At 40.0% G+C, this 17,738-nt stretch overlaps 1 protein-coding gene and 1 pseudogene across 2 annotated transcripts in view; one reads left to right on the top strand and one right to left on the bottom strand.

Moving 5' to 3' along the window:
• The first annotated feature begins 791 nt into the window (after window positions 1-791).
• On the top strand, window positions 792-1,944 carry LOC117269790 (E3 ubiquitin/ISG15 ligase TRIM25-like; annotated as a pseudogene).
• Window positions 1,945-9,189: 7,245 nt separating this feature from the next.
• Window positions 9,190-17,738, bottom strand: part of LOC117269399 (cGMP-dependent protein kinase 1-like) — a 31,075-nt gene continuing 22,526 nt past the window's right edge. The window contains exons 11-21 of one of the 2 annotated variants that reach the window (XM_033646388.2): window positions 16,238-16,303; window positions 16,059-16,133; window positions 12,199-12,295; window positions 11,969-12,108; window positions 10,914-11,003; window positions 10,699-10,840; window positions 10,462-10,625; window positions 10,012-10,134; window positions 9,873-9,935; window positions 9,715-9,781; window positions 9,190-9,639 (exon numbers count right to left, since the gene is read on the bottom strand). In XM_033646388.2, coding sequence (XP_033502279.1) covers window positions 9,541-9,639; window positions 9,715-9,781; window positions 9,873-9,935; window positions 10,012-10,134; window positions 10,462-10,625; window positions 10,699-10,840; window positions 10,914-11,003; window positions 11,969-12,108; window positions 12,199-12,295; window positions 16,059-16,133; window positions 16,238-16,303 — 1,126 coding nt within the window. In that variant the 3' untranslated portion in view covers window positions 9,190-9,540. Of the gene's footprint in view, window positions 9,640-9,714; window positions 9,782-9,872; window positions 9,936-10,011; window positions 10,135-10,461; window positions 10,626-10,698; window positions 10,841-10,913; window positions 11,004-11,968; window positions 12,109-12,198; window positions 12,296-14,642; window positions 14,700-16,058; window positions 16,134-16,237; window positions 16,304-17,738 lie in introns of those variants that run through there. The other variant, XM_078162093.1, reaches the window with a different exon arrangement.

Genomic DNA, 17,738 nt, shown 5'->3' with positions numbered 1-17,738 from the left:
TCTAACATTATGTCATGTTGATTCATGAACGTGAATAATTTATTGAGAAGAAAATAATTAGTGAAGTTGCTTGTACAGTGATGTATAATTTGCGCAGAGCAGTACCTCTTTTAATCTGGAGTCACATGGCTCTTTCTTGCTGCTGTATAACGGCTGCAAGTACTTACTCTGCGAAAAGGAGATGAAACGAAACTCTACGAGCAGCTGTGGGCACCTTACTCACCAAACAGAATATTATTTTGATTAAATTACTATGATTGAGAGCAGCGAATTTGTTTCAACATGAAGGGGGAGACATATGAAATGGGTGATTTGGGGGTCCTCCGCCAGATAATTTTGAGCATCAAACTCTTAATTTCCTGCATTCTGGGGATCTTCTGGGAATTTATGGCTGCTATTTTAATGTTTTTATTGGGGAGAACAAATGCACATGGTCTAAATATTGAGGGGTGAGACGTGTGCACTACGTCCCCCATGAAATCTACACCTTTGGTGAGCTAAAACCTAATAATGTCACACTGCTTTTCCAAGATGAAATTATCCTGAATTGCTGGGACAACTGGGTATAAAAATGGCAATATTCAACATTGCAAAAAGTTTTAGCTGCATACTGAGAGCAATAAATGTTTTGCTTTCACATCAAGTTTTATGTACAAGTGATCTTTGCTCTGTGTTGTTAAGAGGGCCTATGAACACAATCCAAGTCTGAACCACTCATCGTCCAGGAAGTAACCGAAGTCTGATTTGATAAGCCCTCTAGCTTACACTCGTAAATGCACTAAATGCAAGATATTTCAGTCCAGACATTCACTGTGTCTGAGAGGTGAAATGACGCAGCGAGGAATTCAGATGGATGAGGAAAAACTCTCCTGCTCGATCTGTCTGGATCTACTGAAGGATCCGGTGACTATTCCCTGTGGACACAGCTACTGTATGAGCTGTATTAAACGCCACTGGGATGAAGAGGATCAGAGGCAAATCCACAGCTGCCCTCAGTGCAGACAGCTCCTTATACCGAGGCCTGTCCTGGTGAAAAACACAGTGTTGGCAGATTTAGTGGAGGAACTGAAGAAGACTGGACTCCAAGCTGCTCCTGCTGATCACTGCTACGCCGGACCTGAAGATGTGGCCTGTGATTTCTGCACTGGGAGGAAGCTGAAAGCTGTCAAGTCCTGTCTGCAGTGTCTGGTCTCATACTGTGAGCAGCACGTCCAGCCCCACTATGAAATTGTTCCATTAAAGAAACACAAGCTGGTTGACCCCTCCAAGAAGCTTCAGGAGAACATCTGTACTCGTCACAATGAGGTGATGAAGATTTTCTGTCGCACTGATCAGCAGTGTATCTGTTATCTGTGCTCCATGGATGAACATAAAGGCCATGACACAGTCTCAGCTGCAGCAGAAATGACTGAGAAGCAGAAAGAGCTCGGGGTGACTCGACAAAAGATCCAGCAGAGAATCCAAAACAGAGACAAAGGTGTGAAGGTGCTTCAGCAGGAGGTGGAGGCTATCAATCGCTCTGCTGATAAAGCTGTGGAGGACAGCAAGAAGGTCTTCACAGATCTGATCCGTCTCATTGAGAAAAGAAGCTCTGATGTGAAGAAGGAAATCAGATCTCAGCAGAAAACTGAAGTCAGTCGAGTCAAAGAGCTTCAGGAGAAGCTGCAGCAGGAGATCACTGATCTGAGGAGGAAAGATGCTGAGCTGGAGCAGCTCTCACACACAGGGGACCACACCCACTTTCTACAAAATTACCCCTCACTGTCACATCTCACTGACTCCAAAGACTCATCCAGGATCAATATCCGTTCTGTGCGACACTTTGAGGATGTGACTGCAGCTGTATCAGAGGTCAAAGATAAACTACAGGACTTTCTCAGTGATATGTGGACCACAATCTCACTGACAGTGAGATCAGTTGATGTTTTGCTGCCACAGGCAGAGCCCAAGACCAGAGCTGAATTCTTACAGTATTCACGTCAAATGACACTGGATCCAAACACAGTAGACAGTCGACTGGCACTATCTGAAGACAAGAGGAAAGTAACAGTAATACAAGTGATAACGCTAAAGAGGTCATTACACTTCCTTGAGAGTCAACCAGGCTCACACAGTGACATGTACAGGTTTCAGGTCTTGAGCAAAGAGAGCCTGACTGGACGATGTTACTGGGAGGTGGAGAGGGATGGTGGTGCATTTTCAGTAGCAGTCACATATGCACATATGAGAAGACCAGTGCATGAAAGTGTATTTGGGAACAATGACACATCTTGGGCAGTTTATTTTTTGAGTAATAGATATGAATTCAGACATAACAACATCATCACTCCCATCTGTGGTCCTCAATCCACCAGAGTAGGAGTGTACCTGGATCACAGTGCAGGTATTCTGTCCTTCTACAGCATCTCTGACACCATGATGACTCTCCTCCACAGAGTCCAGACCACATTCACTCAGCCTCTCTATGCTGGACTTAGCGCTTATGGTTTTATTTGCTCTGCTGAATTGTGTGAACTTGAGTAGATAGGTGTTGTATAACAAGGCAAAGGCTGCAAATGTACTTTTAATTTGTAAATGTACTCTTCATCTTAGTGACTCAGCTGTCTGTGCTGGGATGTTTCTACACTGAACTGTCAGTCAAACTGGGACTGTGACATTGGGTTTCTGCAGGTATATATAGTATATGTATATAAGATGAATATCTAATTAACAGAATGTATTATTGTAGGTTTTTCTCTTAAAATCCCTTAAGTGAAATAATATCAAAGGACTTAAATCATTTTTCACATAATGTTTGTGTATAAGAAAACTCTACTTCTGGAGGAGAAAAGAATCAGAGGGTTTGAGTTACTGGAAGCAACAATGATTGTTAAAGTCTACAGCTTTGTCTTTTAGATTAGAACTATATGAACAGAGAATGAAACTATAAACTGGGCAGTATAATTTTATTAGAAAGTCCTTTCCTTACAAATAAAAAGGTTAACTGCAAATGTATTCCAATCAGACTAAACATCTGCATTGTATGGTGGCCCTGAGGGTCAAAACACAGAATTTCCTGGAACACTACAACATTTCCCTAAACTCAACAACATTTAGTAAGACTCTTGTAGCTGATTAGATGCACTATCTGTCAGTCTGCGACAAACGGAAGCATTTTTTTTTCTCTTGGATTTTTTTGGTGGACTGGATGTCTTGATGCCTTAAATAAAGTTTTATCTTATACTCCCGACCTGAGAGAGGCAACAATGTGCTGCAAGACATCCAGTACTTCTGTTTGACAGTGCATCCAATTGGTGATGGTGAATGTTTGTTCTGTTAAACATTTTTGTGTTTTGCAAAATATTTTGTTGTTTTGTGAAATGTTGTAGTGTTTTCTGAAATGCTGTTTTGTTTCCGAAATGTTGTGTTGTTTTGTGAAATGTTATATTTTCCAAAAAGGTTGTGTTGTTTTCTGAAATCTTGTTATCTGAAATGCTGTTTTGTTTTGTGAAATGTTGTCGTGTTTTCCAAAAGGTAGTTGTGTTTTTTGAAAGGTTGTGTTTTTGTTTTCCAAAATGTTGTTGTGTTGTTTTGTGAAATGTTTTGTTTTCAAAAAAGGTTGTGTTGTTTTGTGAAATGTTTTGTTTTCCAAAAAGGTTGTGTTGTTTTGTGAAATGTCGTTTTGTGAAATCGTGTTTTCGATTCGTGTTTTCGTGTTTTCCAAAAGGTGGTTGTGTTTTTTGAAAGGTGGTTGTGTGTTTTGAAAGGTTGTGTTTTTGTTTTCCAAAATGTTGTTGTGTTGTTTTGTGAAATTTTTTGTTTCCCAAAAGGGTTGTGTTTTGTGATGTTGTTTTCCATTATGTTATTTTGTGAAATGTTGTTTTGTTTTCTGAATTGCTGTTTGACCCTCAGGGCCACTGTACATGTGAAGGTTTGATCAAGATCACAATAAAGACTGGATTACACAATCTAATCTGATTTCAGAATCTTTTTTTTTTTCTCTTGAACAACCCATTTTAAAGATTCGACAATCCGACAGCTGAAATCTGATCAGAATACTTATGAACAACTGGGCCCTGATGACACACACAGGTCCTTGTTTTAATCTAATAATTTCCTAAATTAGACTCAACACTGTGAAAGAAGTCCTCACTTCACAACTCAGTCACTTACATGAAACCTGAACCAAGGACATGTTATTGTCAGTGTAGAGACACTTCTCACAATGTGTTCCAGTGAAGCACCACAAAAAAGTGTAAACAGAGCTCAAACCACCTTCACAGTGAGGTGTACAATTCAAAGAGACAAACTGTGAAGGACAGAGAGGGAAATCAAACAGAAACAGTCAGTCTGAAAATAGTGCAAAAATGAAAAACTAAAATGTAGTTGAATTCTTGAAGAACTAATTCAAACATATTGAAAAATACCTTGGAAAAACAAAATTAAACTGTCAACATTAATTCATACACTGAGGAAACATAGTGGATTGTCTATGTGCACCAGGGTGAGAATAAACACTGCAGTTTATCGGCCATTTACACCCACCCCTACCATGTGTTATTATGGATCCTACCATTGTCCTATGATTGGCTTGTACTCGTCATGTTGATGTGTCGAGGTCTTGAGTCATGTGCGAGTCAGCTGTCTTCATGTTTTAAGACTTGAAATAATGCAACTTTATTTTCTAGAAATTAATGTTTTGTTTTTTTTAGTAAAATTCACAACTTTATTCACGTTACTTTTTTTCAAAATAGTGTAACTTTATTGTCTACATTTCTTCAAATTTGGCACAAACATCCACTTGAACTCAATACTGAACTGATTTAATTTTGGTGGTCAAAGGTCAAGGTCACTGTGACCTTGTTTGTCTAATTCTTGTTAACGCAATTACTTAAGAACACCTTGAGGGAATTTCTTTAAATTTGGCACAAATGTCCACAGGCAGTCCGTTGTTGATTTTCTGAGACACCTTGTTAACTTCAGGCTGTTAGATGCATTGGGTGTTTTCAAAATACACTTACGTTGTCACAGGAAATGCAGTTTGCATATAGTTGCTTTCAAAATAAACGTACTACGTTGGCACAAGAAAGCAAATTGACGTTTTTCTTACTTCAACAACAAACACACATGGTTATGTTTAGCCAAACACACATTTGGTTGGGTTTAGGCAACAAAAGCACGTGGTTAGGTTCAGAGAAAAACTGGTTTTGGCTTTACATTCAGATCAGTGAACACTGCCCCCCAAAGTGAAAACTGATTGTTGGACCCATCCATCACTCCTCCCACCTATAATAATAAATAAAAATAATAATAAATCAATTTTATATAGCGCCTTTCAAGAAACCCAAGGTCGCTTCACGATTGCAAACAACCACAAAATCACACAAACAACCACAAAATCACACAGACAACCACAAAATCACATGACATGAACAAACAGAAAACACAACTAGCTGGCGAAAGCCAGCAGGAAAAGGTGCCTCTTTAGCTGAGATTTAAAAGAGTCCAGAGTTGGTGCCTGGCGAATCTCCAGCGGAAGCGAGTTCCAGAGGGTGGGTGCTGCCACACTGAAGGCCCTGCTCCCAAAGGTTTGCCTTCTAGTACTAGGAATTGAAAGGAGGCCCAAGTCCGCAGATCGCAGGTTCCGGGACGGGTGGTGAACTACTCAGACATTTCACCCCTTTCACTTACATTGTTGTCTAGCCATGTTTTCCCCTGACGCTGTCGAGCACTGTTACACACTGATGGCACCTAGCTGCGTATCATGCCAACGTTAAAGGACTGCTTTTTTGCCGTTTTCTGACATGGAGGTCACAACCCAAGCGCTGGTATTGGACGACTTAGGACTGAGACCTGGTTGTTCCTGTTAAGGCCCCAACTCTCTGGAACAACCTTCTCTTTTAAATCCCTCTCAAAATCACATTTCTTTGAACGTGCTTTCACAGGGTTTGTGGCCTGAACTCACTTTTATCTCTAAGTCACTTCGTAAACCCCATTTATATACAAAGGCATTCTCTCAGCTTTTATCTAATTGATTGTTTTATGTATTTTATTTTGACTTTTTTTACTCTACATGTTGCTTCATTTGTCCCATGTTGTATAACTTTTAAACTGCTTTAATATTTTTTCATTATCTATCTTTTTAAATTTTTCTAAAGCAGTGGTTTCAAACAAGTGGGTGACGGTCCAAAAGTGGGTCACGGGTCCATTCTGAATGGACCGCAAGTGACTCAGCAACAAGTCAAGTTTGTAAAAAACACACTTCATTTTGGAGTACATTAAATTTCCAGTGCAGTGCTTTTATTTTGAAGTGCTGTTTCCTGCTGTAGAGTGAGTGACTAAGGGACAGCTCCTTGACAGAAAAACTAGCTTGACGACATGTCCAAACGCAAGTGTGACGCTTAATGTATGAAACTGTGTAAAGCACTTTGTTTTGAAAAGCACTATATAAGTAAAGTTTATTATTATTATCATTAGGCAAACACTGTTTGAGGACAGTGGTTTAACAAACGGTTAACCCCTGATAAACTCAAACTGGTTCAGGGAAAGCGTGACTCACTGGGGACAAACAGAAAAAAAGGTATCATGAGTGACAGTGCTAAATTGAAAATATAATTGGAGAATGTAGGACATATGCTTTTCCTGTCAGCTGCTGAAAAGATTTCCCTTCCCTCGGCTCATAAATGTCACATGTTGGTAACTTGGGGATTATAGAGAAGCTCGGCTGTCCCCGTCATATTCACCCCTGTGGTTCTATTGCTCAAACTGAATCAAGTCTAATGTCACTGTGTTATCCCAGCAGGCCTGGTACCTGAAGGCAACATATCACTCACATGTGCAGTCACTATGAATTGATGTTGATATTGTCATCTCACTCAGACAGAAAGCAAATTTCCCAAAATGTTGAACTATTCCTCTGAGGCACCTCGCACAGATTGCAATGCAACTAACTCTGGGATAGAAACTGTGGTACGTGCTTTTGTCTCTTTGTGTCCTGATTATTGCTACAGCCTCTTTTTCTTGTCTTAATCAAAAAACTTTGGAACGACTGTCTCTTTGTAAAGAACTGAGCTGCTAGAGAGGCACGATGACATCACAGTAGTTTTCTCTTTATATCGGCTCCCTGTCCCTGTCAGGGTTGGTTTTAAGATTTTATTTATTGCTTATTGGTTTTCATGGCCTGGCTTCAGGTTACATTTTAGACCTTTTAATCCCTTATGAACCTGTGTGTAGTTTGATCTCCTACTGAATCCCTTTGTTCCTGTTCCTTCTGGATTAGATGGACCCCAGGAACCAAATAAGAACCCAACTGAGAAATGGTTAAACATATTAACTTGTATTAATTTAGAGTATGTGAGGGTTTTAATTGATGAAGATAGGGCCAGCATGAAGGAGAAAAAAAAATGCAGGTTTAGAAAATAAAGTCAAAATATTTTGAGAAAAAAAGTCAGATTACAGCTACTCTTATGTTTCTTGCATTTCACACAGCATTTAGAAAAAATTTGAACATCCACAACTCCCACCTCCCTCCAACGTTCAATGCTAATGTTAGATAGTCGCGTTAACGTTACTAGTAAGTGGAAACACACAAGGAAGATAACGTTACTGTTTCAGAGGCTACGCTACAGTAGGCTAACGCTAGCCATTAGCAACTGGATTGTCATATAACGTTATATGTTATATTAGAAGCAAACTGAACATAACATTATCTGTCCTGCACAGTCACCCCAGAGTTTTGAAACTTACGTGAGCAGTTACGACAGTCGGAGGCCTCCACGTGGGGGAAGACAGACAGGATGCTTGACCAATCATTGCATTCGGGTCGGAGTTTTCTCAGAACCATATGAGAATGATATAATTATGAGTTTCTATTTCTGGTGGAATTCACTTACATTGTGTGCCATCAGCTTATTAATAGCATTTTAACCTAAACAAAGAAAAGTGTAAATTTTCCAGAAACGTAAGTGTCACTTTAAAAGTAAAAAGTCCTATAACTTTTTTTTTTCTTGTATCTCTTGTATGTTTGCAAGTACATCCTTACTCTTAATTCTCAACAGATGATTTTGTCGTAATAAAGTTTTCTTTCTTATGATATTAAGACTTTTTTTCTTAAAACAGTAACTTTATTCTGGTCATATTACGTTTTTGTAAAATTATGAGTTGTTTTTGACATATTATAACTTCTTTACTTGAAATAATACTTTTTTTTCACATATACCTTTTTTTTTAAAAAATATTACAGCTTTTTGACTTTATTCTTCACATATTACAGTTTGCTTTGCAAAATTATGACTTTATTTTGTAGATACGCTGACTTTCTTCTCAAAATAACACAACTTTATTTTCAAAATATTCCCCTTTTTTGTAAAAATTACAACTTTATTCACAAGGTACTACTTTTCTTAAAATAGCAAAACTTTATTGTTTTCATATTATGTGATGACTTGACTTTCTCCTTGCGATATTCTTATTACCAACATATTACATTTTTTTCTCATAAATTTTGACTTTATTATTTAAAAATATAACACCTTTTTCTTTAAATATTATGACTTTTTACTCAAACAAGACTCCTCGATTAAAGTATTTTAAATTTATTCCCCAATTTTGTTACTTGAAGGAGCAGTGTGTGAGATTTATGGAGATTTAGTGGCATCTAGTGGTGAGGATTGCAGATTGCAACCAGCTGAAACTTCTCCTGGTTAGAATTCCTTCAGTGTTCATTGTTCAGGAGGTTTTTACTAGGAGCTTAATTATCCATAGAGGTCTCTGCCTCTGTAAAACAAACAGACCAGTTGATTTGACCCAACAAATCTGGCACATCAGCGACTTGCTTGTCACCCATTGCCTGCCATGTGTGCTCACTTTATTTCCTGATCACTTAAGATCCAGACGTTCAGAAGGTTTATTTCAGGAGCAGGGTTATCCATAGAGATCTCTTCCTCTCGAAAGCAAACAGACCAGATAATTTAAACCAGTCAGAACACTAAATAAATAGTTTTGCATTAAAAAACTATGTTTGTCTGACTTTGCTCATAATGGAGGGGCTGCTAACTATGGTGGCCGAGGTGATAATGCTAATGGAACCTCTCAAGAGCCAGTGTTTGGTTTGTCCGTTCTTGGCTACTGTAGAAACATGGCAGTGCAACATGGTGACCTTAAACGAGGACCCTCTCCCTATGTAGATATAAACAAACAACGAAACACATCAAAAATCACAACAAATCATATTTTCAGGTGAATATACACTAAAGAAAACATACTTATATACATATTTTATTTCTCCCAATATGTCCGCCTACATGCTACACACTGGACCTTTAACAGTGGTTCTAATACTTCATCATGATGACGCACTGTTCCTTTATGAACTGAGATTATTGGGTTGTTTTCTATGTTCAGTGATTATGTTTGGATTTTCATGTCTTTATTTTGCCCTTTGGCTTTTGTGCAAACATTCATAGGAAATAAATATCTCTTTCGAATATGGCTTCACTTCCTGTTTCTGAAGATTTGCTCAGTTGTTTGTTCAGTCAGCTTTCAGACATTCATCACATCCTGCTAAAACTCGAGGTCCCAGCCAGACTCTTCATCAGGAGGAGGGTCGTCTGTGTCTTCGGGGAAGTAATCAAAGTTGCTGTTGTCCAGCGGTCCCTCCACCTGGTGGAAAGAAACAGGATGTTGATGCTCTTATCTGTGTACTGTTACCTCACAGAGACACTGAAGGATACCCACTGTGGGTGTGAATGGAGAGTCTATGGTTCCCTGGCGGAGGCCGTCCCAGTTGAAGCCTTCAAACCACCTGAAGGACAAAGACGTGTTGCCATGACTACAGTCCTTGCATCCTACAGAAAGCACTCATCCCATGACGTTAAGCATCTTTACTGCCTCACTTGTGTTTCTGGATGTCCTTCACTCCATTTTTCTGATTTCCCAGCCTCTCTGATGGGTTGTCCCTGAGAGAAACACACATTTACATCATTCATCTATAGGCCTCTGTTTCTCTTTACACAGCTATGGTGCATTAACAACCTGCAGAGTCGCTTGATGAGGTTCGCAGCACTCTTAGTGATCTTCTTGGGAAACTCGATCATGTCGATGCCTCTCAGGATGATGTTATAGGTCCTCATGGGGTCAGAGCCTGAGAATGGAGGACTGGAGACAGAGAGAGGAAACTGGGTTTTATTTATCTAACCCAGAACCCAAACTGAGTTCCTACTTTAAGACATTACTGAGGGTATAGGTACACTGTGCCTATGGCGTAGGCTCCAGCATTACTTTAATTTCACAGATAAGAAACAATAAATTGTGAAGACAATAAAGCCTCCACAAAAATAGCATTTTAAGTCTTGGTTTTATTCAAGTTCAAGGTAATCCGGAAATGGTTATTACCATGTCAGATTTCAAGGCGTCCTCCGTACAGAAACATGATAACAAGGTCCTGAGAAACATGCTGACATTAATGGAAATCTACTGGTGTACCTGCCACTGAGGAGCTCAAAGACCAGTATTCCCAGAGACCAGCAGTCAGCTGAGCTGTCGTGGCCTTTGTTCAGGATGATCTCTGGGGCGACGTACTCAGGAGTCCCACAAAACGTCCACGTCTTCTTACCAAGACCCACCTTCTTAGCAAAGCCAAAGTCCACCTGGGCAAAAGAAACATTATGAATATTCTCTCTGACCCACATTATTTGATATGTCTGAAAAATGTGTCCACACCAGCTTGGCATATCCTCTGTGGTCCAGGATAATGTTCTCAGGTTTGAGGTCTCTGTAGATGATCCCTCTGGAGTGCAGGAAAGCCAGAGCCTCGATGACACAGCCGGTGTAGAAGCGAGTGATGCCGTCATCGAATGATCCCCTGTAACAGAAATAAAGGCTGGTGTTGAGGATTTTATGGCTTCTAAGAGTTGAACACGCAAATGATCACGCACCTGTCTCGCAGCAGCGTCCACAGTTCTCCTCCGAGACAAGCCTCCAGCAGCATGTAGAGATATTTGGAATCTCTGAAAGTCCGATACAGCCTGCAGGAAGACAGTGTGAGTGTTTAAAAATTACATTTACAGGAATAGTTATTATGTAGAGAATAATCAAGTATGGACTTTTTTGATTAAAATCAAATTACGTATTTAAGTGGAAACACACAACTTTTCAACCACGGACTCTAAAAATAATGATCGTAGCCAACATGATGTCACCCATTGGTTTGTGAGCTACCATTTGAAGCCTCAAGCTTGGCATTTTGCCCATCACCATCTTAGTTTTTTGGAGCCAAAAGTGACCATATTTGGACAAGATGGTAGAGCTATGTAGAAGTGATGTGTGGATCTAACTGACAACCACAGGACACCACTGTGGAAGCGAGGTGATAGCTGCAGATAGCTATCAGGATACCAGAATACAATCCCTCCTGGATGTTAACATTACTCAGTCACAAAAATGAACTCAAACCCCGCCGCCTACCATCACAAATTTTTTCTAACTTTTAGAAAAGCTGCTGTGAAATCAGGCATTTCAGGCTGTGAAATATGAAAACAAAAGTGCTATCTTCTTTTTGTTTTGGTCACTCAGTGGTTGACTTGCTTCCTTCGTGCCGTAAATTGAACCTTTATATCCCTGTGAGATGGTACCCAGTGTAGATGGAACTGCACAGTGAAAACGAGGCTTATAGGGGACCAACCTAAATGCAGATGGTGTCATTATTCTGTGGACAAACCACTGTGCAATCAACATTTACACGGCCAAAACGTTAATAAATTTGATCATCTTGTTACAATACGATGTTCTGTTGGGAAACCTTGGGTCTTTGCATTCAAGTGACATTACCTGATGGCAGTGCATCTGTCTTGATAATTTTAGTTGCCACAAAATGAGCACAGACCAGAGTGGTAACATTACCCCAAAGTAAAAGCCAGCTCTTGCCACCACTTTGATCCTCTTAAGTGTGAAGCACTCTTTTAATTACACCTGAATAAATCCTCAGTGTGACCTGATGATGAAAGGACTGTGAGCCTCCATCATGATGTTCCGCTCTGACAGGATGTGACCCTGCTGGCTGGTGTCCAAGATGTGACGCTTCTTCAACACTTTGAGGGCAAAGGATCGAGTGGGATCATTCTTTAGCTGCACCTGAACGCACAAACATGAAGCACAAATCGTTACAGACAGACAGACAAGATGTCTTTACACAGCATCAGCTGCTACAGAGCACATACTCACCAGCTCCACTCGACTGAAGCCTCCCATCCCCAGAGTGCAGATGATGTTTAAATCACTAAGTGACACACTGGAAAAGAAATCTGCCTCCGCCTGCAGTCTGAAGAGAACAGAGGAGGACGCATTATCTAACTGAAAGCATTGATGACTGTCCTTCAAAGCCTGAAGATGTCCAGGCTGTACAGGACAGCATTTCCACCCAACCCGGGCGGTCGGCAACCTTTCTGATATGAAGTGTCATTTTTTAAATTTTCATGTTAGAGGTATACTATTCAGGACTGTTGGTCACTGTTTGTAAACACACTCCCCAGGCCTCAGATTCACTCTTGTTTGGCGTTTAACCTCACTATACTTACGTGATGATATTGAGGGATTATGTCAAGAAAAAACGTGGCTATATCTTCACCTTTTGATTGCCATGTCTGCATCTCTATCAAGCTATACTGTCATTCTCCACCTGTCCACCAGGTGCCCTCAGTCTTTCCTCATCCCTGTCACCTGACTCTCACTTCCACCTGCTCACCTGTTTCCACTTTCAGTCCTGCAGTATATAACCGGCCCTTCTCTTGACAGATTCTCATTGTGGTGTTGTGCCTGCACTGAAACCTTTGTCCTGTCCTTGTTCCTACAAATTTGACCCCTGAAACCTGCCTCCTTGTTCCTGGATTCAACACCACTTCGTTTAAACTTGCAGGTAAGCGTATGGACCTTCACCTCCACAGTAAATCCCTAAACCGATCTGAGCTACGTCATGCTGAAATTTAGTCCTCTGCCTGAACTTCCTGTTTCAGTCATGCTGGAGGTGTTTAAGAACAGTTAACAGGTCTGATCTTTGTAGGATATCCATTGTAGAAACATTTTGTTTCAAGTAAAAACCCTGCATTCAAAAAGATCCTGAAGTAAGCACAAGAGTATTGGCATTAAAATATGCTTAAAGTACCAAAGGTAAAAGTACTAAAAGTAGTTGCTGAGTAGTTTATGAATTCATTGAGGTGAATAAATTAAGTCTGATCTGTATCCATTGTTACATTTTTTTGTTGATTGTCTTATCAGTCTGAAAATGTAAAGTAACTGATGCTGCGAGTAAATGTTGAGCAGTAAAAAAAATCATCATTTGGGGGTGACATAAAGTGGGAAACTCTTTGTTTGGTATTTTCAACGTGGACCCTATTTACCATGTTTTTGTGTTTAAGTGACTAGTAGCGTCTTGGCATATGATGCCATACATCAATGTAAGGTCCAGGTGGAGGGCAGGCAACTGGAGGAAAAGACTACCAACACTGAACATATGCCTTTGATATCGGCTACGGTTGTTCCAATCAAATTGGGAAATAACAAGAGCCACTTTAACGGCCAAAAAACGTAGGACATAAAGGGAGAGAAAGAATCACTGAGAAAAGTGAGAAGACTGGAGGAGCAGAGTCAACTGATTTCAAACGCTAACATTAAAGTAATGTGTTAAACATGCCTTCAGATGAATAGAATTACAATAAACTGTGACCATTACTCTGTGTTTTTAGCCACAATCCAGATTTTCAACAGAGTTTCAGCAGACCTCTGAGAACGGTTGAACGAGTAGGTAGAAAACAGTAGCTAACGTTAGCTAACATTAGCTAGTAACGTTAGCCTGACAGCGGTGCAATCATGTACAGAATTGAAATATAAAAGACTGTTCTTCTCAAACTCACAGCAGAACAATGTTTGGCTATTGTTCCAGTCGTGAACCCATTCATACAAAAACTATAGTCCACCAGACTCTTGTACGCTTTTATCAGCTCGCCATGTAACATGAGGAGGCCTGGAGGACGAGGTCATTTGTAACGATGATCGTGTCCACACCGGACAAAGCGGTCTAGTTGTGTTTGTATGTTACGTTTTGTATGTGTCACATTCAATGAGTTTCAATTATCTGACAATACCTGCTGCCTGCACGTTCATCCAATCCTGTTATGTCGCCACTTTCCTCTATATCAAGTATACAGATTGATCGATTCCTGCCCTCTATCTAAATTTTGTGCATCATATTAGTTATGTGAATGCAAACAAGCCTTGCTCCAACAGTTTTTTTTAAATTGCTCCAGTGTTGAACGAGAAGCAAAATGTTCACATAGTGACATCCACTAAAGGTGTTTATGTCAATGACAGGCTCAAGCCCTTTGTAAACAGGAATTGTGCAAATTTGCAGGAAAGCCCAATCAGTCTTTTTTCAGCATTGGCAGTATAAAAACAAAATCGGGGAGTGCAGCAAAATGCCGCCTACCTACTTTTGTTTACACAGAATGTGCCTTTTTTGGGGCAATGGGGGGCGTGAGCAAGTAACAAAACGTGTAGCTCAGCGTGTGACGTAAACAGTGACGTGGAAAGGCAGCGCGGCTGGTCAGTCCTTCGGCGATTCTCTCATAAGTCGGCCCGTTCTTCACCGTCCCCGTCATCTGACGGTTAATGGCCTCTTTGTTTGCGCGGACAAGGAGGACACGTAATTCCTTGTCTCCCCAGTTGCTCATCTTTACAGTGTCTGTCAGGTTTGTGTTTCCCTCTTGCTACTAGCTGCTCGCTAATTCCTGCTATCAGCTGTTTCCTGTTTATCCACCGCCAGTGGCTCGCACGTGCGGCGTCATCAACAGCTCCTCCCACAAGTCTGTTTAAACTTAAAGGGTTCCACCAATATGTCTACCCAACAAGGCGGAAAATTGGGCACCTTGAATCAACTTGCCAATCCGGCTCTGTGTGTCTAAACGCTCGCAGCTTGCCGGCAAAACGACCCAACATTCGCAGAAAATCAGGCAGTGTAAAAGGGGCTTCAGATTGTTGTTATTGTACTGTAAGTGTCTAACAACATTATGGAAAGAGTAAGATCTTTTTTGTTTAACAAAAAACAGCTGCATAGTCGCCATCTCCAAACCCACCAGACTCCACTTAAATTAACAGTAATTTTAGCGTGTATAGAGGCAGAATATTTTCACATCTAACTGGGCGAATTAAGGGTTAATTTCGACCAACTGTTGGAACAGTGGTAAGATGAACAAAGACGACTTTTGTGAGTTTTATTTTGTCTTTGTTGACTTTGAATGAAGTATGTTTTATGACTTATATAAATGCAGTTTGACTTAACTTGACTTAAACCCTTTTGCTCCTTGGGGAGCATAGGTCGTTCACGAACTTTCTCCAGCTGGTTCAGTGTTGGGCGATCTTCTCTGCTTCCTTCCAGAATGTTCTTGATTCCTTGAGTTCTGCCTCGACAGACCGTCTCCAGGTGTTCTTTGGTCTTCCTGGCTTTCTTTTCCCCAGTGGGTTCATCCATAAGGACTGTCTGGTCGTGTTGGAGGGAGGTTTCCTCAAGGTGTGCCCAATCCAGCCCCATTTCCTGCGTTTGACTTGTGCTTCAAGTGGTTTAAATGGTCTTTCTCTGTAGGGATCCTGTCCGTAATGTTAATAATAATGTAGACAATGGTATACAAATACCCCCAAATTATTTACATTGCAGCCTGTTTCGCTGCTGGCTGCAGGGCTCTCACTCTTTACTGGACCAGTTTAAGAAATTGCTGTTCCTACAGTCACTTAGACACAAGAATGTGAAAACAGAGTCCAGGTTGAAATGTACCAAATTTACCTTCTATCAGTCCTTAATGTACTTAGCTACTTTCCACCATTGTGTAAAAGTGACTCAGGCATTTAAACTTGCCGGAACATTTACATAATGAACTGCGTGTTTGAAAAGGGGTTAAGAGCTGAGAAAGGTCAACTTCTGAAACTTTCACAGCACTTAGTGTTCATCCGACCTTCTACAGCAGCTGTTACATAAACCTCTAAATACATAATCACAAATACTTAACTGGATACTCCAAATATACCAACGCACTCACTTTGCCTTGACCTCGTCACTGTCATACTGCTTGTTGTTGACGTCATCCAGTCCTCCGATCAGCTGTTTGAACGACCTGGGACACAAAGATATCTTTTGAAGGGCCGGGTGCAATGTGAGTCACAGACTTCACCACCGTATACAAACTGATGTTCATGGTTCACAAAGAGCCTTACTCACTCTCTATCAATAACCAGACATGTGACGTTTCCCACTGCCGTGACGCTGGCGGTACGAACATCCTCCCTGCAAAGAGGACAGAAAAATAAGACATGAAATAGAGTCTTAGTTTGCACAGTATGACTGGTGGAGGAAGGACTCAGATCTTTAAGTAAAAGTAGTAATACCACTGTGTAGAAATACTCTGTTACAAGTAAAGTCCTGCATTCAAACTCCTGCTTACGTTAAAGTACCAAGTATTAGCATCTAAACCTAGATTATTATTTTATAATCATTGATAGGTTAGTATACATGACTTTCTAATTGAGTTATGTTAATTTACTGCTTTGTAGCTTCATCTATATTTAGTATTTCATATTTAAAGTTCAGCTAAATTCAACCGAAACCAAGGCATACCCAAAGTGCACTGAAAGCTGTTCTTGTTCAGTTCTTAGTACATGCATGGTCTTATTTGAAAGGTAACACTGACTTCTTTTCTCTAACAGAATCACTGACCACACTGAAATAATTTATTCTACTTATTCTTTAATCTCCATCTGGATATTTTCTTGAAAAAAGATGCTGCAGATGACAAGAAGTGGGACTAATTACCTGGGAAACACAATGGGACAATAGCATGAAGCCTCACATAGTCAAAATTCAAAAGTAGATAACAATATAATAGAAAAATAAAAATTTTACACAGGTTTTTCTGAGGTTTTGTCCAGGCACTCTTACATCAAAATTACAAAATTAACTGAACAACATTACATGCTGAAAGACTCCTCTCACCCTGCCCATTATGTGTTTGACCCCCTGCCCTCGGCAAAGCGCTACAGGTCAATCAAAGCACGCATAAATAGATTTATGAACAGCTTTCATCCCACACACTGCACTAAACCAACCAACCAAAAGCACCTTAGACAAATTCTTGACAGTGATGTACCTATTCCTGCGCAATACTCATGCCTCCAATTCTCATATACACAAGGAGGTGCAAATAGCTTTTCACATATATGCATTTGTAGATATTCTGTATGTATGTTTGAACTGCTGTGAGTTTTTAACTTAACTGCTTTTTATTTTACTATCTATCTATTTATCTTAGTCTTTTATTTTAGTTCTATTTGAGCTCCACTCTGAATTTAATTGACAAAGGGATTCTCATTCTGATTCTGAATCTATAAAGTAAATAGTGGAATAAAAAGGACAGTATTTGACGCTCTTTAATGCACAAATGAACTGTCAGGATTACATTTACTGGAATTTTACATTTTATATGATTACATGTGACGAATACAACTGATTGTTCATCTCAGAGGTACTTTTTATTGCGCTACATTTGTCTGACAGCTTTAGGTACCTCTCAGATTACAGTTTTTCAAGCCCTTCCTGTCCAGTAAAAAGCACAAATCTCCAGATGTGTTGATGATGAGTTGTTTGTGATAAACTGAAGGATGATTTGTGTTGAGAAAATTCTCCTAAACTCTTTAAAAACCCTCTTAGATAAGTTGAGAAATGT

Source organism: Epinephelus lanceolatus, chromosome 19 (genome assembly GCF_041903045.1).
Source record: "Epinephelus lanceolatus isolate andai-2023 chromosome 19, ASM4190304v1, whole genome shotgun sequence".
Classification (NCBI taxonomy): domain Eukaryota; kingdom Metazoa; phylum Chordata; class Actinopteri; order Perciformes; family Serranidae; genus Epinephelus; species Epinephelus lanceolatus.
The sequence above is the reverse complement of the archived record's forward strand: the minus strand, read 5'-3'. Positions and strand labels throughout refer to the sequence as shown.